We start from the raw sequence: 23,126 nt of genomic DNA on the forward strand, positions 1-23,126 counted from the left end.
CACACACACACACACACACAGAAGCATCCTTTTGCGTGAATAGAAAATGACGTGTGTAGAAAAGTGAGAGAGACTGGGCAGGGTAGAGAGGGACCATGACAGACATAGTGAATATGACAGACACAGTTAATATGACAGACACAGTGAATATGACATAGTGAATATGACAGACAGTGAATATGACATAGTGAATATGACAGACATAGTGAATATGACATAGTGAATATGACATACATAGTGAATATGACATAGTGAATATGACAGACACAGTGAATATGACATAGTGAATATGACAGACACAGTGAATATGACAGACACAGTGAATATGACATAGTGAATATGACAGACACAGTGAATATGACATAGTGAATATGACAGACATAGTGAATATGACATAGTGAATATGACAGACACAGTGAATATGACAGACACAGGGAATATGACAGACATAGTGAATATGACAGACACAGTGAATATGACAGACATAGTGAATATGACATAGTGAATATGACAGACATAGTGAATATGACATAGTGAATATGACAGACACAGTGAATATGACATAGTGAATATGACAGACACAGTGAATATGACAGACACAGTGAATATGACATAGTGAATATGACAGACACAGTGAATATGACATAGTGAATATGACAGTCACAGTGAATATGACAGACACAGTGAATATGACATAGTGAATATGACAGACACAGTGAATATGACATAGTGAATATGACATAGTGAATATGACAGACACAGTGAATATGACATAGTGAATATGACAGACACAGTGAATATGACATAGTGAATATGACAGACACAGTGAATATGGCATAGTGAATATGACAGACACAGTGAATATGGCATAGTGAATATGACAGACACAGTGAATATGACAGACATAGTGAATATGACATAATGAATATGACAGACACAGTGAATATGACATAGTGAATATGACAGACACAGTGAATATGAGACACAGTGAATATGACATAGTGAATATGACAGACACAGTGAATATGACAGTCACAGTGAATATGACAGACACAGTGAATATGTCATAGTGAATATGACAGACACAGTGAATATGACATAGTGAATATGACATAGTGAATATGACATAGTGAATATGACAGACACAGTGAATATGACATAGTGAATATGACAGACACAGTGAATATGACATAGTGAATATGACAGACACAGTGAATATGGCATAGTGAATATGACAGACACAGTGAATATGACGGACATAGTAAATATGACATAGTGAATATGACAGACATAGTGAATATGACATAATGAATATGACAGACACAGTGAATATGACATAGTGAATATGACAGACACAGTGAATATGACAGACATAGTGAATATGACATAATGAATATGACAGACACAGTGAATATGACATAGTGAATATGACAGACACAGTGAATATGACAGACATAGTGAATATGACATAGTGAATATGACAGACACAGTGAATATGACATAGTGAATATGACAGACACAGTGAACATGACAGACATAGTAAATATGACATAGTGAATATGACAGACATAGTGAATATGACATAATGAATATGACATAGTGAATATGACAGACACAGTGAATATGACAGACATAGTAAATATGGCATAGTGAATATGACAGACATAGTGAATATGACAGACATAATGAATATGACAGACATAGTGAATATGACATAGTGAATATGACATAGTGAATATGATAGACACAGTGAATATGACATAGTGAATATGAGAGACACAGTGAATATGACATAGTGAATATGACAGACACAGTGAATATGACATAGTGAATATGACAGACACAGTGAATATGACATAGTGAATATGAGAAACATAGTGAACAGACATCGTGAATATGACATAGTGAATATGAGAGACATAGTGAATATGACATAGTGAATATGACAGACATCGTGAATATGACATAGTGAATATGAGAGACATAGTGAATATGACATAGTGAATATGACAGACACAGTGAATATGAGAGACATAGTGAATATGACATAGTGAATATGACAGACACAGTGAACATGACAGACATAGTAAATATGACATAGTGAATATGACAGACATAGTGAATATGACATAATGAATATGACATAGTGAATATGACAGACATAGTGAATATGACAGACATAGTAAATATGACATAGTGAATATGACAGACATAGTGAATATGACAGACATAATGAATATGACAGACATAGTGAATATGACAGACACAGTGGATATGAGAGAGAACACAAAGCTGGTTCCATGGCCATGTGCTTACTCACACAGACACTCACTCTGCACACACTCAGTCCTGCCAGCAAAGGAGAGTTTAACACTCGAGCCATGTGTTTGTGTGTCTTTACTTTTTATTTCACGCCAAGCATCAGCAAGGAGACGGAGAGGAGGTGAGTCACGCGTCCGTGTGCATGTGTGTTTGTATCTGTGTGGGCGTGTGTGTGGGTGTGAGTGTGTGTGTGTGTGTGTGTATGTGTGTGTGTGTGTGTGTGTGCATGTGTGTTTGTATCTGTGTGGGCGTGTGTGTGTGCATGTGTGTTTGTAACTGTGTGGGCGTGTGTGTGGGTGTGAGTGTGTGGGTGTCTGAGAGAGACATGTGTTGTGTCGCAGTGAAGCTCAGACACACTGCCCATCACTGCAGCACATCAGTGTAGTAGTTAGCCCTGTCAGTCTGCAAGGACAAGCCTCTGGGTTTACGTCCCAGGAGTGACTCCTCTATGGGAGGAGTTTGCGTGTTCTCTCTGCGGGTTTCCTCCCACAGCCAAAGACATGCACCTTAGGCATCAGATGTTGGTGAGGTGCTGAACACAGATGTGGCGTTGGTCTCTGGGTGCTGTGCTTCTGCCCGCTTCCCCTAAACACTTAGGATGGGTCAAAGGCAAAGAAGTTAAATTTCACTAGATAAATGTTTAACTTGATCTGTTTGTCTGTTGTTTCTGTTTATTAATGGAATTATGCCATATTCGATTACCCCGTGTACATCATGCTTTTCTTATGTAAAACCATGGTAACCTATGGAGGGTAACATACTGTCAGATAGCACTGACACATATGAATGTAAGATGCATCCTCGCTGGTGTATTTTTGCATCATGTGAAATTAATGCCTATTTATTGTTATTATAATATGATGGGTTACATGTAAAGACTTCCTCACCATCATCTAATAAATCTGCCTCCCGGGCGATGTCATGTTCTTTCTCTGTGTTAGTTTGGTTATGGTCTGTGTTTGTGTGTGAAAGCGTGTGAGGGTTTGTAGGAACGTGTGTGTGTGTGTGTGAATGTGTGTGAGGGTTTGTAGGAGTGTGTGTGTGTGGTGTAAACAGAGCTGTGTTTGTGTGTGAATGTGTGTGAGGGTTTGTAGGAGTGTGTGTGTGTGAATGTGTGTGAGGGTTTGTAGGAACATGTGTGTGGCATAAACAGAGCTGTGTTTGTGTGTGAATGTGTGTGAGGGTTTGTAGGAGTGTGTGTGTGTGGTGTCAATAGAGCTGTGTTTGTGTGTGAATGTGTGTGAGGGTTTGTAGGAGAGTGTGTGTGTGGCGTAAACAGAGCTGTGCTTGTGTGTGAATGTGTGTGTGGGTTTGTAGAAGTGTGTGTGGTGTAAACAGAGCTGGGTTTGTGTGTGAATGTGTGTGAGGGTTTGTAGGAGAGTGTGTGTGTGGTGTAAACAGAGCTGTGCTTGTGTGTGAATGTGTGTGAGGGTTTGTAGGAGCGTGTGTGTGTGAATGTGTGTGAGGGTTTGTAGGAGAGTGTGTGTGTGGTGTAAACAGAGCTGGGTTTGTGTGTGAATGTGTGTGAGGGTTTGTAGGAGCGTGTGTGTGTGAATGTGTGTGTGGGTTTGTAGGAGTGTGTGTGGTGTAAACAGAGCTGGGTTTGTGTGTGAATGTGTGTGAGGTTTTGTAGGAGCGTGTGTGTGTGAATGTGTGTGAGGGTTTGTAGGAGCGTGTGTGTGTGAATGTGTGTGAGGGTTTGTAGGAGTGTGTGTGTGTGAATGTGTGTGAGGGTTTGTAGGAGCGTGTGTGTGTGAATGTGTATGAGGGTTTGTAGGAGAGTGTGTGTGTGGTGTAAACAGAGCTGTGCTTGTGTGTGAATGTGTGTGAGGGTTTGTAGGAGCGTGTGTGTGTGAATGTGTGTGAGGGTTTGTAGGAGCGTGTGTGTGTGAATGTGTGTGAGGGTTTGTAGGAGCGTGTGTGTGTGTGTGTGAATGTGTGTGAGGGTTTGTAGGAGTGTGTGTGTGTAGTGTAAACAGAGCTGGGTTTGTGTGTGAATGTGTGTGAGGGTTTGTAGGAGCGTGTGTGTGTGAATGTGTGTGAAGGTTTGTAGGAGCGTGTGTGTGTGAATGTGTGTGAGGGTTTGTAGGAGTGTGTGTGTGTGTGGTGTAAACAGAGCTGTGTTTGTTCACAGAGAGACTGGATGAGATGTTGGCCTCACAGGAAGCGTCTCTGAGGCCACAGGTGGAGGCAGATTACAGAGCAGCGACGGTGAAGCAACGGCCAACCAGCCGCAGAATAACACCAGCCGAAATCAGTGTGAGTTACACACACACACATGCAAACACACATACACACATACACACTCACACACTCACTCTGACAAGAAACCCGATAGACTGGCATTAACACTCTCTCAGATCATCACTCACAAACACAGACTGCAACCCCAATTTATTCTGGTTTTACAAAAGAACTGTATGTGATTGTATTAATGTGTGTGTGTGTGTGTGTGTGTGTGTGTGTTTGTCTGTCTGTATATGTATATGTTTGTGTGTGTAGTCTCTTTTTGAGCGGCAGGGCTTTGCTCTCCACGGCGCTCTCCACCCAGCGTTGGACAAAGCCCACATGCAGCTGCCCAAAGGCATGTCCAGAACCAAGTCCTTTGGTAAGGGAAAGCCGTTTGTGTGTGTGTGTGTGTGTGTGTGTGTGTGTGTACTGGGTGAGTCCTACACTGAGATATATTCAGTACATTACAAATATTTGTTTTTTATCGTCATCTTATCATCTTATCATCATCATCATCATGTGTTTTTTTGACTCAGCGTGGGAGTATGTGTGTGTATGGTTCTCAGAAATCTCCTCTTTGACCAGTCTGAAATGTTACTGTGTGTGCAGGAGCGACCGAGGAGGACCGGCTTTCCGCTCTCGCTGCGGAGCATCGGTTTCCACGGAGCTCCTCAATGACGGACAGTCTGAGAGACAGTCACAGCATCCCCCCCCCCTCCCCAGACCGCACCCCCTCCTCCACCCTCACTCTACTACCTGGACACAGGTCCCCCGCCTGCTTTTTGCCCACCCCCTCCTCCTGGGCGGGGACACGACCCAGGCCGCTCCAGCTTCAGGCCAAGCTCTGAGGTCAGACAACACGGCCTGCCACAGGCGGCCGAACTGTTTGAACCGTCCCGACCTTCCTCCCATGCTGAACGGCAGAAAAAAGCACGCTCCATGATCATCCTGCAGGACTCCGCCCACCTCCCCGTGGAGCCAACTGACATCCCCCGCCCCGCCCCGACTTCCACGCCACCTGAGAGGATCAAGAGGAAGGGGCGGGTGATTGACAACCCGTACGCCAACGTGGGCCAGTTCAGCATGGGCCTCTACACGCCGCCTCCGAGCAAACCCCAGCGCAGAAAGAGCCCGCTGGTGAAGCAGCTTCAGGTGGAGGACGCCCAGGAGAGGGCGCTAGCGCTGGCGTCCGCACACGCCAGGGAACACTCGCCCACAGGCCGGCTGGCTGCCCACCACACCAGCAGGGTGGACTACTACCAGCAGCAGCTGCTGCACGAGCGCAGCCGCGCCCAGGCCGAGGGGCTGCTGCAGGGTAAAGGTCCGTTTGCGGCTGCCATCGCCGGCGCAGTGAAGGACCGAGAGCGACGTCTGGAGGAACGCAGGAAATCCACAGTCTTCCTGTCGGTGGGCACCATGGAGGGCAGTTCAGCGGTGCCGGAGGCCCCCTCGCTCACGCAGTCCCGTTCTGTTGATGAGCGCATGCTCACTCGCGAGCTTGGGCAGCTGCCCCCACCTGCCCAGGAGCTGCGTCCCTCGCCAGGGGGCACGACGTTCATCCACCCGCTGACGGGCAAACCCCTGGACCCCAACTCCCCGCTGGCACTTGCGCTGGCCGCAAGAGAGCGGGCACTGACCTCACAGAGCCAGTCTCCGGCCAGCAGCCCCGAACCCAGGACTAAGCACGAGGCGGCAGGGGGCGTGCTGTTCGTTGACTCACAGACCAAAGAGGCTGAGCGTTCAGAGGGTGAGGGAGGGCTGGCCTCACCCCCCTTCTCTCCCGGAGCCAAAGGGAGTTACGGTGCTGCAACCCCCACCGGTAAGATCCAGTGGGGCACACCCACCTCCCGGAGGAAAGAGATGGAGACCAAGAAGGAGGAAAAAGTAAAGGCGGAGGACAAGAAGAGCATGATCATTAGCATCATGGACACGTCACAGCAGAAGACAGCCGGGCTCATCATGGTTCACGCCACCAGTAACGGGCAAGCAGTGGGACTGGGCCCAGAAGAAACCTCCCCCACTCCTAAAGGGACGCTGTCTGAGACCCCCAAGCCCACGCTCGCAGAAATCAAACGTGCTCAGTCTCCAAGTCCAGATGCTACCACCACCACCACACCAACCCAAAGTCCAACCCCAACCCCCACCCCAACTCCCCAACCTCCTCCCAGTCCGTCCTCGGATAAAACGCTGGCCCAGGGCAGCTCAGAGGAAGACGTTGAGCCCTTCACAGTTACTCTGCCCCCTGCGATGCTTTCCTCTAGCGACGAGGAGACACGCGAGGAGCTGCGCAAGATTGGCGTAGTCCCACCACCAGATGAATTTGCCAATGGTCTCCTGGCCAAGGCACCGGATACACCCATACCCCCAGCTCCTCCCCCGGCACCCAAACCGCCATCCCCCGCGACACCCACTCCGGCCCCTCCAACTGCAACTGCAGCGCCAGCCCCCACTGTTCCGGTCCCGCCAGCAGCCTCAGGGAAGCCATCCGAGTCCCAACTGGGTCCGGAGTCGGCTGCGGACTCGGGTGTAGAGGAGGTGGACACCCGCAGCTCAAGCGATCACCACCTGGAGACTACAAGCACCATCTCCACCGTGTCCAGCATGTCCACGCTGTCGTCAGAGAGCGGCGAGCCCACGGACACGTACACCTCCCACGCCGATGGCCAGACCTTCGTCCTTGACAAGCCGCCAGTGCCTCCAAAGCCAAAGCTCAAGTCCCAGCTCAGCAAGGGCCCGGTGACGTTCAGGGACCCACTGCTCAAGCAGTCATCCGACAGTGAGCTGCTCTCCCAGCAGCACGCGGCTGCGCTGGCTGCGGCCGCAGGGGCTTCGGGCCCGGCCAGACCCCGCTACCTCTTCCAGAGACGCTCCAAGCTGTGGGGGGACCCGGTGGAGCCACGTCCCCTAGCCGGCGCGGAGGAAGGGAAGCCCACTGTGATCAGCGAGCTGAGCTCTAGGCTGCAGCAGCTGAATAAGGACACGCGCTCGCTGGGCGAAGAACCTCTTGGAGCATCACTAGACCCTGGGAGGAAGTCGCCAGTGGCAGGAGCCAGGTAAGAGGAACACGGTTTCAGATTGCCTGAGTACCTCAGGTGCCGATCAGATACCAGCAGGTGAAGATCTGATTGAGAGGCAGACGTTTCCAGAAAATGAGCATTAGTATGCTGAGCCTGTTCCATTCATCGTCCATCTGTAAACCATCTGATGACCACAGCGTTAAATAGTCAGTCAATAAAAATGCCAGCCATGAAAACGGTATTTGATAGCTCCAGCAGAGCAGGCTGTTTTTCTAAGGAAGGATCTGATCCATTGGAAACCCTGAAACATGCTGGATGATTATGTTCATGGCCATTTACCTGTATCCCACTGCTCCTCTAACCTCACTGTCAGTGTTGGTCAAAAAAGAGACCTTGACTTTGATTACACTCTCACGTGTGAAAAATATCCATAAAAACGACGCTTGTTTTGAGAAAGTCTACGTAAAATGGACTATTTCTAAATTTGTTATGTTAAATACATATGTGGCGCTGTGTAGTACCAACGCTGTGTAAAGGATTCATCTGCTCATTCCCAGAGAGTCATATGCTAGCATTAGCACTGACTTAGCGTTGGCTATATCCCAGCACACTGGATGTATTGGGTGTAAACATGACACAGTTCTAAGCATTGTAATATGTTCACATTTGCACATTTCAGTTTGGGTCAGATTCATCAAAAATCTTTAATATGCTATAGCTTTTACTGAAACCAACAGCATGACAAGTAATTATGGGGTACAGATAGATAGTGGTTACACTGTTAGCATAGGTGTTAGCAAATCTGGTTCAGTCAGTGTTTTTCAAGTGTAACACCTTGGTGCTCATTCCAGACATAAAATCATTTATTCTAGCTTCCTAAACACAGAACATCTAAAGCATCATTCTGACAGGCTTCCAGGAGTGGCTAATGTCTTTGTTTGATTTGTTTTCATTGGAAAGTATGGAGCTTCAACAGCAGCAGAAATGGTAAGTACTAGGAACTCTTTGCGCATTAGTCTGCTCCATTACCTCAGTGGTAGTTTCCCATGGCACAGTGCCAGTGGCCTGTTTCTCTGATCAGGTACTCTGTGTGTGTGTGTGTGTGTGTGTGTGTGTGTGTGTGTGTGTGTGTGTGTGTGTGTGTGTGAGTGTGTGTGTGTGTGTGTGTGTGTCTGTGTGTGTGTGAGAGTGTATGTGTGTGTGTGTGTGTGTGTGTGTGTCTGTGTGTCCGTGTGTGTGTGTTTGTATGTGTGCATGTGTGTGTGTCTGTGTATGTGTGTGTCTGTGTGAGTGTGTATGTGTCTGTGTCTGTGTATATGTGTGTGTCTGTGTCTGTGTGCGTGTGTGTGTGCACGATGGTAGATAAATGCAGAGAAGACCAGAGTGGTAGACAGATGCAGGGTAGACCGTGATGACACAGGAATGCGGGGTTGATCATGATATATCGTAGCCTGAAGCCATTTTTGTTTCTTTTCTGCCAAAGATGAGTTTCTGATTCTTACCTAAAATACCTCTGAAGTCCTTTTTATTTCTACAGATCTGACAAGGACAAAGAAGACAGTAAACCTTAGCTTTTTAGCCTCTAGGGTAAAGCAACCCTCACTGTCTGTATTTTCATCCTAATAATCCACTTCACTAATCCCATCATGAAAACTAAACATGGTTTGTCTATTTTTTTTTTTTTTTTTTTTTTTTTTTATTTTCAGTGACAGATCCAGGTTCTCTGTTGCCTTGTCTACACTCACCAGTCTCCACTCAGTCCACACACATTAACCTAATGATGTCACTGATGTCATGTAGAACCTAGGCCCTCTTCAGTTACTCCATTCATCTCTGATATCTAGTCTCTGATTGTTTAAACAGTGTAAGATTATGAAGTGATCATGCGTCCCATCTCCCCAAACCCTGTGAGTGTAGAACAGCGTAACAGAGGACTCTGTGTCACCTGCTTAGCTCTCACCTGTTTGAACTCTGACCTCCTTGAATCCACCCCTCTTGGTTTGTGTTAATTAAGCCCCCGGCATTTTACACTCCACTCCTGCACCATATTATTCACAGTCATTCCATTATTGGTCACACACCCCTCTCTCTCTCTCTCTCTCTCTCTCTCTCTCTCTCTCTCTCTCTCTCTCTCTCTCTCTCCCCCCCCCTCCCTCCCTCCCTCTCACTCTCTCTCTCTCTGTTCCTCTCTCTCTCTCTCTCTGTCTCTCTCTGTCTCTGTCTCTCTCTCTCTCTCTGTCTCTCTCTGTCTCTCTCTTGCTCTCTCCCTCCCTCCAGTGTTGCGCAAACTTCATAACTGCATTTGACTTTACTTTTGAATATTTTGAAAAGAGATCTGCATGCAAGACATTTTTTGATTTTAGAAACATGCAGATTTAATAATAATAATAATAATAATAATAATAATAATAATAATAATAATAATAATAATAATAATTCTTTTTAAACAGTTTTTAAAAACAGAGCACTAAGCTCTGGCAGCATTTGATTAGACCAACGAGAAGAAAAATCAATTATAAACTGCAAAAATTCAAATTCCAAATATATGAGGAAGGGAAAGAAGAGCTTCCAGTTCAATGTAGGAGCTTGGAGATGTTCAACACTAAAACACTCAAACACTGAGCAGGAAGTTCCCTGCACCTGATGACATCACCAGTGTACTCTGTGATGTCATCAGTGGAATGAGGCTCACAGATGGAATGTGCTTTCACAGGCAGGATATTATAGTCTCCTCTGTTTGTCTGCAGTCTCTGTCTCTTCTCCTGCTGCATTTCAGAGCAGTGTCATTCACAAAGTCATCACCTTTAGTTTTCATGTCTTCATAGAACTCCCCTGTGTTTTTAAGTATTTCATTCCATCCTCATTAGTTCAAACTCAGTTTAGCTGGCTTACTCTAACTCTGCCTCATTCCAAAATGTTGTCTTGTGGGTGTGCGTGTAAAATTTAAGCTCATCCTTTGTCACTCACGTAGCTCTTTCTTCTTTTGAATGTTGTTATTCTCATTCCCGTGATTTGTTAAGCTCAATTTGATATGCAGTTTTTGTTTTCTCTCCTTCTCTCTGACGAATACAGCATCTGATTCCTCCCTCTGACACAGCTCAGAGATGTCTTAGACTGAATGTCCCATGTCATTATTCAGTTGTACTGAAATGCTGGCTTTCTGTCAGAAAGATGCAGACGGATTGGAACTTTCATAAACAGTGAAACGTAAAATCCTAACATTGACGATGGAAAAACAAGAGTCCATGCTGTGTTCACGTCAGGCCTTTGGTTTCATGTTTGATTTTGAATTTTAGTTTGGTCTCCTTCAAACATTGTTGTGAAGTGTTCATTTCTGTTCTGTTTTGTCATGGACTGTTGCTAACTGCTCTCTCATTGCTTTTCTCTCTCTCTTTCTCTCTCTCTCTTTCTCTCTCTCTCTCTCTCTCTCTCTCTCTCTCTCCCTACTCACTCTTAATGCATGTCATGCTGCTCTGTCTAGAACTGAAAGTGAAGCCAGGCCTGGGAGGGCAGGGCAACTGTGTAAGTGCGCATGGATCATCTCATCCTCCTCTCTCTCTCTCTCTCTCTCTCTCCTTTCTTTATCCCTCTATCCCAGTGCTCACCTTTTGCCAGATTCAGCCAGCTAACCTTAAAGCTACTCCTAGAGCATAGGAGCCCAAATCTAGTCCTGGATGACCAAAATCCTCTGCTTTTTGTAATTTGATGCTGATTTTTTACCTAGGAAACAGATTTGTGCGCTCTTCGGTCAATCAGAGGCCATATAGAGGTGGATGCAGGATTTTGGCCCCCCAAAACAGGATTTGAGCACCTTTACCCCAGAACATCCCTCTGTTTCCCTTCCCTTAACCCTTAGTCTAGCGCTGTCTGTGGGCTGCTTGTCACTGTCTAAACTCAGTCGTCAAACCACATTCCAGGACAGGTGCGCTGAGGTTTACGGGACAGGTGCTCTGAGGTTTACGGGACAGGTGCTCTGAGGTTTACGGGACAGGTGCCCTGAGGTTTACGGGACAGGTACACTGAGGTTTACGGGACAGGTACACTGAGGTTTATGGGACAGGTACCAGAGGTTTACGGGACAGGTACACTGAGGTTTATGGGACAGGTACACTGAGGTTTACGGGACAGGTGCTCTGAGGTTTACGGGACAGGTGCTCTGAGGTTTACGGGATAGGTACACTGAGGTTTACGGGACAGGTACCAGAGGTTTACGGGACAGGTACGCTGAGGTTTACGGGACAGGTGCTCTGAGGTTTACGGGACAGGTGCGCTGAGGTTTACGGGACAGGTACCAGAGGTTTATGGGACAGGTACACTGAGGTTTACGGGACAGGTACGCTGAGGTTTACGGGACAGGTGCTCTGAGGTTTACAGGACAGGTGCTCTGAGGTTTACGGGACAGGTGCTCTGAGGTTTACGGGACAGGTACACTGAGGTTTATGGGACAGGTACACTGAGGTTTACGGGACAGGTACCAGAGGTTTACGGGACAGGTGCTCTGAGGTTTACGGGACAGGTGCGCTGAGTTTTATGGGACAGGTACACTGAGGTTTATGGGACAGGTACACTGAGGTTTATGGGACAGGTACTCTGAGGTTTATGGGACAGGTACACTGAGGTTTACGGGACAAGTGTGCTGAGGTTTACGGGACAGGTACCAGAGGTTTAAGGGTTGCCAGAGAACACGGTCAGGATTAGGACTTATGTTAGACGTGAGGCTTGGCATGGGGCAGTAGTTTCCTGGGCCTCTGTTAGGCTCATGGTCAGTAGGTGATTTGTTATTTTTTAACAGGGGAGATGGCCCAATGGCCAACAGGGGGATGGCCCAGTGGTTGCTGACACTACTCCATAGAGTATATAGGGGTGGTGGCAGGTTAAAAATGGGGATGCATTTTGGTCATTTTGCTAACAAGGGGGATGGCATCTCCCCTCATCCCCCTACCAATCACCTACCACTCGTGGTTGAGGTAAGTGATGCAGGTTGAGGTTTGGGTCCAGGATAACTTGAAAACTGAGGTAGGGCTCAAAGGTAGTGTAGTGTTCAGCTCTAAGGACTCACAAGAATATTTAGTAATTCCAGGTCAGTTATCCAATGCTATGATTAAATGAGATGTGGCTATGATGTGATGACTGGATTTTTTTTCATTTTAATCAAAGTCCCAGTAAATAACGCCAAGCTATCTATTTTTATCTGGCTGATTTTATCTGTGTTTATTTAGAGTTTAATGGTAAGTACAGTTCTTTTAATAATGAGAAAAGTTGTTTTAATGATGAGAAAAGTTGTTTTAGTGATGATAAGTAAAGTTGTTTTAATGATCAGTAAAGTTGTTTTAATGATAATAAGTAAAGTTGTTTTAATGTTGAGTAAAGTTGTTTTGATTATAATTAAAGTTGTTTTGATGATGAGTAAAGCTGAGTGGTTTGATGATGAGTAAAGTGGAGTGGTTTGATGATGAGTAAAGTTGTTTTGATGGTCAGTAAAGCTGAGTGGTTTGATGATGAGTAAAGCTGAGTGGTTTGATGATGAGTAAAGTTGTTTTGATGATGAGTAAAGCTGAGTGGTTTGATGATCAGTAAAGTGGAGTGGTTTGATGATGAGTAAAGTTGTTTTGATGATGAGTAAAGCTGAGTGGTTTGATGATCAGTAAAGTGGAGTGGTTTGATGATGAGTAAAGCGGAGTGTTTTGATGATCAGTGAAGCTGAGTGGTTTGATGATCAGTAAAGCGGAGTGTTTTGATGATCAGTAAACTTGTTTTGATGATGAGTAAAGCTGAGTGGTTTGATGATCAGTAAAGTTGTTCTGATGATGAGTAAAGCGGAGTGTTTTGATGATCAGTAAAGCGGAGTGGTTTGATGATGAGTAAAGTTGTTTTGATGATCAGTAAAGCTGAGTGGTTTGATGATGAGTAAAGTTGTTTTGATGATGAGTAAAGCTGAGTGGTTTGATGATCAGTAAAGTTGTTTTGATGATGAGTAAAGCGGAGTGTTTTGATGATCAGTAAAGCGGAGTGGTTTGATGATGAGTAAAGTTGTTTTGATGATCAGTAAAGCTGAGTGGTTTGACGGTCAGTAAAGCTGAGTGGTTTGATGATCAGTAAAGCGGAGTGGTTTGATGATGAGTAAAGCTGAGTGGTTTGATGATGAGTAAAGTTGTTTTGATGATGAGTAAAGCTGAGTGGTTTGATGATGAGTAAAGCTGAGTGGTTTGATGATGAGTAAAGCGGAGTGGTTTGATGACAGAGGTCACCTGCATGGTGCTGTTGGTTTCACTCATTTCTGTCTGTCTTACCCAGAGACCTGCAGACTTTTTTACTGATGCAAATAAACTTACTGTTCCTCTTTTCTAAAACCCTTTTTCTCAACTGTCTCTGGATATCTCCTCTGATTTTTTTTGGACTTTTGATCTTCTTTTTGTTGGACTTCATGGGTTTTTTGTCTGTATGTTGTTTTGTAAATGAGGAAGACATTATTGTAGTCATTTGATGAGATTCCACATTTCAGCTCCCTCACTTGACCGATTTGTGTTAAATTATTGCCCATACTGAATTTCTGTAAATCTCATGTGGATTAGGTCAAATTTACTCCAATCAGAGTAAATGCAATTTTGAGTGTTGGGGACTGTAAAGTGATTCTGAAATTAACTCTGTACAACTCCAGATTACTTCACACTGGGAAAAATCATACACAAGCGACGTTTACCGGTTTGTATTTGTGTCTCTCCCTCCTTCCTGCTTATGTGTTTAATTGGTCTTTTGATATAGTAGGCTATTTTTAATCCTGTCAACAAGTTTGGTCATAGTCTCATGGACCACTGACAGAGCCTTGTGGCACCATATTAAACTTTTAAACATTAAACAGTTCCCGGTCCATTGTCAATACCATCGACCAGCACTGAATTTAATGTGAATCCCAGTGATCATACAGACTGACGGGCAGACTGTCTAGACCACTGACAATATCATGTTAGACTGTGCACGTAGGACGTATCACAGATTATCAAACGTTAAGTCTGATGGCACATTAATCATTAATCATTAGACATTAGACACTAATGGCATGGTGGTAAATTACGCGGTCCACCATAACTCGATGGGCTCACGGTGATACCAGCAGCTGGGTCTCCGATCAGAAAACAAACTAAACTGGTTGTGTTCGGGGTGGGTCCAGCTGGACTGAATTCACTCTTTGTCATCTCACTGCCGCTCTTGGGATGAAATGCATCACCTGCACAGGTTCAGGTGAATGTAAAGGAAATAAGGTAGACTACCTTCACAAGTTCAGGTGAATCTCAAGGAAATGAGGTAGACTACCTTCACAAGTTCAGGTGAATCTAAAGGAAATAAGGTAGACTACCTTCACAGGTTCAGGTGAATCTAAAGGAAATAAGGTAGACTGCCTTCACAGGTTAATTTGGCTAATCACAGGTGAAACTGTACTGGAAGATCCTCATCCTCCTACACAGGTGCAGGGTCCTACTCACATCATATGACCACACCAAACACTGGACCTGGTGATGCAGAGGTAATTTCGTTGTTGGTGGGGCTAGAGGGAGCAGGAGGCTTCGGTAAAGGGAGGGGAGGAGAGGAGCGGATTGAGGCGATTGTGTGCTTATCACCAAAGATAGAGTGTCGCTCCGAGTCAACCATTAGACAGACGAAGACAGCAGGGCTGGGCGGCTTCACTCACAGCATGACTCACACAACACATGCCCGAAAAAATGGACAGACACGAGACCCTCTCACGTTCTCTCCTGTCCTCTCTCGCTGTCGTTCTGTCTTTTCAGGACGTAGTCTCTCTGTGTCGTGGCCACACAGCGATGCTCTCGGTCTTTCCCTCTTTCTGTCTCTCTCGCTTTCTCTCTCTCTCGGTTTCTCTCTCTCTCACGTGTTCGTGTCATGGTCAAACGCATTAATGAAATGAGTGTTAACCCATATCATTAATGGATTTGCCATGTCTGACCAATTCTGATTAACCAAATTAACTGTAGAGTAATCTTTCCAGAGCGTTTTACACGATGATCAGTTTAACCAAAGCTACAGGATAGAACCACTGAGGCTTTGAGAGACTTCTGCCCTTTTGTACTGTAGTTTTTAAACATTAAAAAAAAAAATCATGAAAATCTTGATATGTTTAAGCCCTGTAGTAATTGGAGACACATCTATATAAACAGACATACTACGTTATGCAATGCGCATTTCCCACAAAGCCACAACCACGCGCAGAGATTCCCGTGGCGTTTTTGTCCTCGTTCCACAGTGTGAGGATAATGATAGTTATTTTGGTGTAAACGTTTCAGATGCTGCTGACCAGCTGAGCTGATTCTCTCTCTCCACTCAGTTGGCTCTGTCCTGTATTACCGCAGTCCCACTGGCCTCTGTATTACCGATCACTGTCACTCTCTCACTCCTTCCTCCACACTCCCTCACCTTTCATCCTGTTTTCATTCCCTCTGTCCTCTTAAACGCTCTCTCACGCCCTCTCTCTCTCTCTCTCTCTCTCTCAGACTCTTCAGCAGTCTAGGGGAGCTGCACACCATCTCTCAGAGGAGTTATGGCACCACCTATACCATCCGCCCCGGCAGCCGATACCCAGTCACCCGACGCACCCCAAGCCCCGGTTCCGGTTCCCCGGACCGCTCGGACCCGCTGGGCCCGATCCGGGGCTACGGCCTGGCCACCTCCCCTACCGCTCCCCCGACCATCCTCAAATCCTCCAGCCTCACGCTGCCCCACGAGCCCAAGGAGGTCCGCTTTGTCATGAGGAGCTCCAGCGCACGCAGCCGCTCCCCCTCTCCGGCGCCCTCTCCTGGCCTGCCTTCGCCTTTGCTGGCCCTGCGGCCCTTCCATCAGAAACCGCTCCACCTGTGGAACAAATACGACGTCGGCGACTGGCTGGCCAGCATTAATCTGGCGGAGCACCGCGAGCGTTTCCAGGAGCACGAGATCGAGGGCTCCCACCTGCCTGCGCTCACGAAAGACGACTTCGCCGAGCTGGGCGTTACGCGCGTCGGACACCGCATGAACATTGAGAGAGCGCTCAAACATCTGCTGGAGAGCTGACCCCTCGCCCCCGTACCTTAGACGACCCCCCCCATCCCCTTTTACCCTCTCAGAAGAATCACTTTATCAGTCTGATTTTTGGCTCTTCTTTTGACTTTCCATTTGTTTTTCAAAAAGCTTCTCTCAGCTCACAGCCAGCAGCCAAAAAAGGAGGGTTTTTTTCTGTTTTTTTTTTTGTTTTGGGCGGGGGTGGTACATTTGACGGAATCCACCCCAGACGCTGAAGATCTTGAGTTGCACCATCAGGATTTTCCTTTGCCCTCACTCTCTCCTCTCCTCTCCTCTCTGCTCCCTCTTTCTCTTTCTCTCCATATCCCTCTGTCTCTCTGACAGCCATTCCATACGTCCAGAAAAAAAGGAGGGATGTCGTCGAAAGAGGAAAGTTCTGTTGCCTTTCAGAGTATTTTTATAAAAGCAGATGAACTGACTGGGTTAAGGCAAAGTCCTGTCTCTCCCCTGCGCCCTCTCCTGGCCATGAGACGCATTACACTTGGAGAATGTTCAACCAACACTAGTGGCTTTTTTCATAATCAGACTTGTGCTTTGGTTTTTCCAAAGGGAATATGACATTAGATAGGAAATCTCTATGTATTTAATAGCTTTGAAAATCGATGGAGACAGATTTAAAAAAAAAAAAAAAAGGAAAAACTGACGAACTGGACTGTTCTGAACAGCGTCTGTCTCTCTCCTCTAGATTCCACCAATAATTTACTCATTTTTACTAATTATATACATATATATATATTTGAAAGAAAAGTATATAGATATATGAATATAAAATTTTGTCATACCTATAAAACTTATATATGGTATTATATACAAAGAAGAAAAAAAAACACCATTGCAAATGATTTTTTTCGACCGTCGTTATTTTATGGACTGTAGCATGAAAATGTATGTCACCTCTTGTATGACGGTTTAGTTGATGGCATATTGAGCCACCCTTTTGCCCAATTATTCTTTTTTTTTCTCTCTCTCTCTCATGAAACCTGGTCTTCCGTCTACAATTAGGGTGTCATTTAGTGGTGTGTGCTCCTGACTGACTCCTTGACAACTTCCCCCTACCCATTTCCCCTGTGACCTATGACCTCATGTTACCTCAAACACTTCTGGTTTGTTTTTTGTGGAGTGTATGGATGTACTCTGTGGAGTGTACAGGTGTGCTCTGTGGAGTGTATGGGTGTACTCTGTGGAGTGTATGGATGTACTCTGTGGAGTGTATGGGTTTACTCTGTGGAGTGTACAGGTGCACTCTGTGGAGAGTGTATGGGTGTACTCTGTGGAGAGTGTGTGTGTACTCTGTAGAGTGTATGGGTGTACTCTGTGGAGTGTATGGATGTACTCTGTGGAGTGTATGGGTTTACTCTGTGGAGTGTATGGGTTTACTTTGTGGAGTGTCCAGTTGTACTCTGTAGAGTGTACAGGTGTACTCTGTGGAGTGTATGGATGTACTCTGTGGAGTGTATGGGTTTACTCTGTGGAGTGTATGGATGTACTCTGTGGAGTGTACAGGTGTGCTCTGTGGAGTGTATGGATGTACTCTGTGGAGTGTACAGGTGTGCTCTGTGGAGTGTATGGGTGTACTCTGTGGAGTGTATGGATGTACTCTGTGGAGTGTATGGGTTTACTCTGTGGAGTGTACAAGTGCACTCTGTGGAGAGTGTATGGGTGTACTCTGTGGAGAGTGTGTGTGTACTCTGTAGAGTTTATGGGTGTACTCTGTGGAGTGTATGGATGTACTCTGTGGAGTGTATGGGTTTACTCTGTGGAGTGTATGGATGTACTCTGTGGAGTGTATGGGTTTACTCTGTGGAGTGTACTGGTGTACTCTGTGGAGAGTGTGGGTGTACTCTGTGAAGAGTGTGGGTGTACTCTGTGGAGTATACGGGTTTACTCTGTGGAATGTACAGGTGTACTCTGTGGAGTATATGGGTGTACTCTGTGGAGTGTACGGGTTTACTCTGTGGAGAGTGTGGGTGTAATCTGTGGAGAGTGTGTGTGTACTCTGTGGAGAGTGTGGGTTTACTCTGTGGTGTGTTATTATTGAGCCAAGTGTCCTTCTCTTGTGTGGAACAGTCTCACCCTGGTAGTGCCACCCTCTCCAGCGGGCACCGGATCAGCCACGGCTCAGTTACTACTAGTCAGCTGCAACTATTAGCAACTGCAGACTGCACCTCATCCCACACTGAAACTCACGCGTGCACACACACACACACACACACACACAGAGTCACACGCACACACACACAGTCACACACACACACACACACACACACAGTCACACTCCTATAATCTCTCCTCTCCTCTTTTTCCACTCTCTCCTCTTTAAGAGACTGGGAGAAGTTCTGCAGGTTATCCCTCTTCAAACACTAGAATCTTCCACTGTACCATCAGTGATGTAGAAGTATGGAATAGAATCCTTAAATTAAAACCAATCCACACATTCATCTTACAATGCCCCCCCCCCCCACTCACACTCACACACACACACACACACACACACACAAATAAACACAGTATTAGTCAGTGTCACACCTTTCCTCTGTTGATTATCCAAATTCAAACCCCTTTTATGTTACTGGGATGAGTCCTGCAATAATCAGTGAGAGTGTGTGTGTGTGTGTGTGTGTGTGTGTGTGGGTGTGTGAGAGTCATTATTAGTCAGCGTCAGGCTGGTATTATTGATGGTTATGAGTGAAATCTGTAATTGTAAGATTTTTTTTCTCTCTGAACACCAACACTCGCTGGCTTCTTTGTAATCTGTTGTAACTGCAGACACAGAGTAATTTGCGCTAGTAATCTGTTTCCTGTTTGATTTTGCTCTGTTCCTTCAGAAATGTGTTTTCTAGCTTGTGAAATATGATACCTAGAAGGGTTTTTATTCATTTACTTATTTTTGATTTTAGGATGATGATGGTTTAGAAAACAAAACAAATGCTCTCCTTGCAAAATGACTTGGATCTGTACATATGGACAAATGTCAAAATATTTGCTTTTTATATCAATCACAAGCAATGTATATAAAATAGTTTTCATATAAATTTTTAAACACAAAAATATTCAAAAAATATTTAGATCTATATATGAATGTTTGGCATATATGCATAGTTAACCAGCTGTGAAGGAAAAAAAGAAAGAAAACATTTTTTTTTCTTTGTATGGACTCTCGAATTTTGGGAAGATTTACACAAAACAAGGTGCTAGCATTCAAATCATTGATATTCACTTCACTTTTTATCCATCTGTTCCTGTGAGGTTCTTTTCTTTTCTTTTTCACACAGATCACCACGTCCTGTTCCTGCCCTTGCTTTGCCACTCAGTGCAGACATGAGGGAACGAGAAGACTGCACTGTCATAACCACACATAACCTCTCTCTCCACTCACACAATCCCAGGGGCGGGGTCATGGAAACAAACTGCTCTTTGTAGCCTTAGGCCAACTCTGAACCCTTAGCACACACCCTTTCGGCTCCCTGGTTCGCCTCTTGAACGTTCAGCCTGAATATCTGGTGTTACTCAGTCAGACTGAGGAGAGACAGACGAAGAGAGAGAGAGGGGGAGAGAGAGAGAGAGAGAGGGAGAGACAGAGAAAAAGAGGGAGAGAGAGAGAGAGGGGGAGTTGGATAAGTGCATAATGAGGCAGCCGACATACAGAACAGAGGACATATGTTCAGAGGAGCCGTTTGTGTGAGTTGACTGACAGTCATTATGTAAACACATACATTACGACTCCCAGACGAGCATCTACAGCCAAGGAAAATATTCCACCTTTTCTCTCAAAAGTTTTTACAGGACGAAGAGCTTGCACCTGTAGACAACGACACTGTGCAAAGAATTAAGCCTTGTCTGTTATCTCTAAGGAAACTGTGATCCATTTAATAAACATCATTAAAAACAACAACTACAAAAAAGCGCCAGACAGGTTCAGACCGGATCAGTCTGAATTCACGAAGGCCCCTCCAGAGCCGTGCATCACATCCACATGTCATACTGAAATGATCTATTTGTAATGTGTTTCCTTAAGCTGTGATGACGGAGTAGATCCTATAGATGGTGCTACTGAGTAGCCTGTGCCTGGTTGTTGTGAGTAGGGTTTTGTGAAGCGGTTTCCTGACCTCATGCGCCACCACAGGGTGAGAAGAAGCAGTATTAGTGCCCACTTATTCACATTATACTCTCTTATGTTTAGAGAAAGCCCAGGTCTGGATATCATGAGCCCCTTCCATAAACGTCTGTCGGAGAAAGAGCCTCTGACATACTGAGACCCTTTCGCTAGTTATTTATCTTTCTTACACTTAACACACACACACACACACACACACACGTGTGAACACCTACTCTTTTTTTATTTTCACTCTGATGGTCCTTTGGATCTTGTGTTTTGCGTTCAGGTGCATCCTGATTGGTTGACTGATTGTTTTGGAATGGGAGACGATTAAGGGAAGGAAAAAGTGTGCCAAAAAAGCCGGGGGGGTGGGAGATCCCTCCACAAGATCAACACTCCTGACCCCCCCCACAAACCCCCAGACCACAGCCAGGCTCCCTCTGTGTGCCTGTCCCCCCCCCCCCCCCCCCCCCCCCCCTTCACTCTCACACACACAGTATGTTTTGTGCTGTTTGCGTTTTCTCATGGGAAAACAGAAACCCTGAAAAATGATTTTATGGGGATTTTTTTCACTAATGTTTTTAATCTGCATTTGACTAGTTAAAGGTGTTAGTGTTTTTTTTTGTTTTTTGAGTTGATCTACATAAAGGGATGTGGATGCCTCACTGCGTAATAAACAGACCACTCCCATTCCATGATGCCCCTCCCACTTTCTCCATGCCCCGCCTCTTTCCTTTGGGTGGGAGTGAGAATGAATACTGTGTACGGTGACCATACAGAAGGGGAGGGAAAGCAAACTGTTGAATAAAACACGTCCCTCGCGTTACCGCACTCTGTGGGGTTATCAATCTTGGGTTTTTTTTGTTTTGTTTTTTTTTCTGACCAACAAAAGCACAATAAAACATGGGAAGAAACACAATGCCCCTGCTTACATCATCATTGATCTGTGATTGGTTGATTTCTGCTCTGAGGTCATCTACCCTGCACCCCCACAAACTCCTGGACTGAAGAGGATTTCTGGGGAATCGGTTCATCCTCAGATAGAGGTAAACCCTGTGTGGCAACAGTGCTATGGGTGACAGGCCCTAATGATAAACTTTTATAACCCCCCCCCCCCCCTCCCCTCGCACACACACACACACACACACACACACACACACACACACCTGGGTAACACTGCCTTTCAGTTCAGGTGTGCCAGAGTTGGACAGGAAAAAAAAATGTAAGCAGATCAGTAAAGTTAAGGAGGTTTGCCTATTCCTGACGGTGTTCTGTCTACAGCAGTTCACACTGTTCTTCTCGTCTGCGTCACATGACCTGACCTCACACGGTGTCTCGTCTGGTTCGATTTGGTCATTCAAAACCGCTCATGTTCTGCAGTGAGGTAAAACACACTCTGTGCCTGTAACGGGGGGGGGGGGGGGGGGGGGGGGTCAAGACTGAATCGCCAGATAGAACACACACACACACAAACTTGTCAGTACAGTTGTGATTTGCTTCCACAGGTAACCACTCAGTTCTGAGCACTGCCATGCCACACACTTCACAGCCACTTTGACTGTGACACCCTAACCCCCACGAGCCCCCACTTCCTCATGGCTGGGGTACCTGGAGTGGTATTTCTTACTATATAATCTATATATTACCCATCCATTCCCACATTATGTCTTATTCCATAGATAGATACACAGTGTTTGTTGACTGTGGAAGCGTACAGTATCTGTGGTTAGAATACGAGTGGTCTGTTGTTTTTAAAAGTGCGCAGAGCCTGAGTGTCTGTGACATATCCCAGAGGAGAGCAGGAAGGATCAGTCATTTTACACAATCACAGTTTTCTTACAGTGTCATCTGTATTCATTAAATACAACACATCATAATCATATGCAGTCCAGTGGTCTTTCAAACTATAACATAAACTCCCATATGTGAGTACAACACACACACAAACATATGTATAAAAGCACTTGTGACATATAGAATCATGAGAGATAATGAAAGCTCAGACAGCTTCACAGTTGGTGCAATAAAATCAAGCTAGCCATTAGCACGGTGTCCAGGCTCCTCTGTTGGGCCCGGTTTCCGTGACAACACTCCTCAGCGCTATATTCCATGTTACAATCTCTGCCACAGTGAAACAAAAAGTCACTGTCAGGCTATTCAAGTACATAATGCCCACTGCTCTCCATATTAAATATACATTCAGCTCTGGTCCCTATCACTGCACAGCACACACTGAATCTCCTTGACCAGTCAGGTACGACTAATCTCACAGTTCTCTGACATCTCTACACACCGTAAACAAAGCACATGACAGATTCAAGTGTTGAGAAAGTCATTCACTGAAGGAGCCTGGCTCTGAAGAGCCAGAGAGAGTCTAACTTTATGTCCATCAG

At 45.5% G+C, this 23,126-nt stretch overlaps 1 protein-coding gene across 1 annotated transcript in view; it reads left to right on the forward strand.

Moving 5' to 3' along the window:
- shank3a (SH3 and multiple ankyrin repeat domains 3a) overlaps positions 1 to 17,454 on the forward strand; it is a 157,752-nt gene extending 140,298 nt beyond the window's left edge. The window contains 7 exon segments of the mRNA XM_030789868.1: positions 2,420 to 2,443; positions 4,457 to 4,581; positions 4,825 to 4,930; positions 5,161 to 5,258; positions 5,260 to 5,774; positions 5,838 to 7,604; positions 16,073 to 17,454. Coding sequence (XP_030645728.1) covers positions 2,420 to 2,443; positions 4,457 to 4,581; positions 4,825 to 4,930; positions 5,161 to 5,258; positions 5,260 to 5,774; positions 5,838 to 7,604; positions 16,073 to 16,628 — 3,191 coding nt within the window. The 3' untranslated portion in view covers positions 16,629 to 17,454.
- Positions 17,455 to 23,126: the final 5,672 nt, after the last annotated feature.

The sequence above is a fragment of the Chanos chanos genome, chromosome 13 (genome assembly GCF_902362185.1).
Source record: "Chanos chanos chromosome 13, fChaCha1.1, whole genome shotgun sequence".
Taxonomy (NCBI): domain Eukaryota; kingdom Metazoa; phylum Chordata; class Actinopteri; order Gonorynchiformes; family Chanidae; genus Chanos; species Chanos chanos.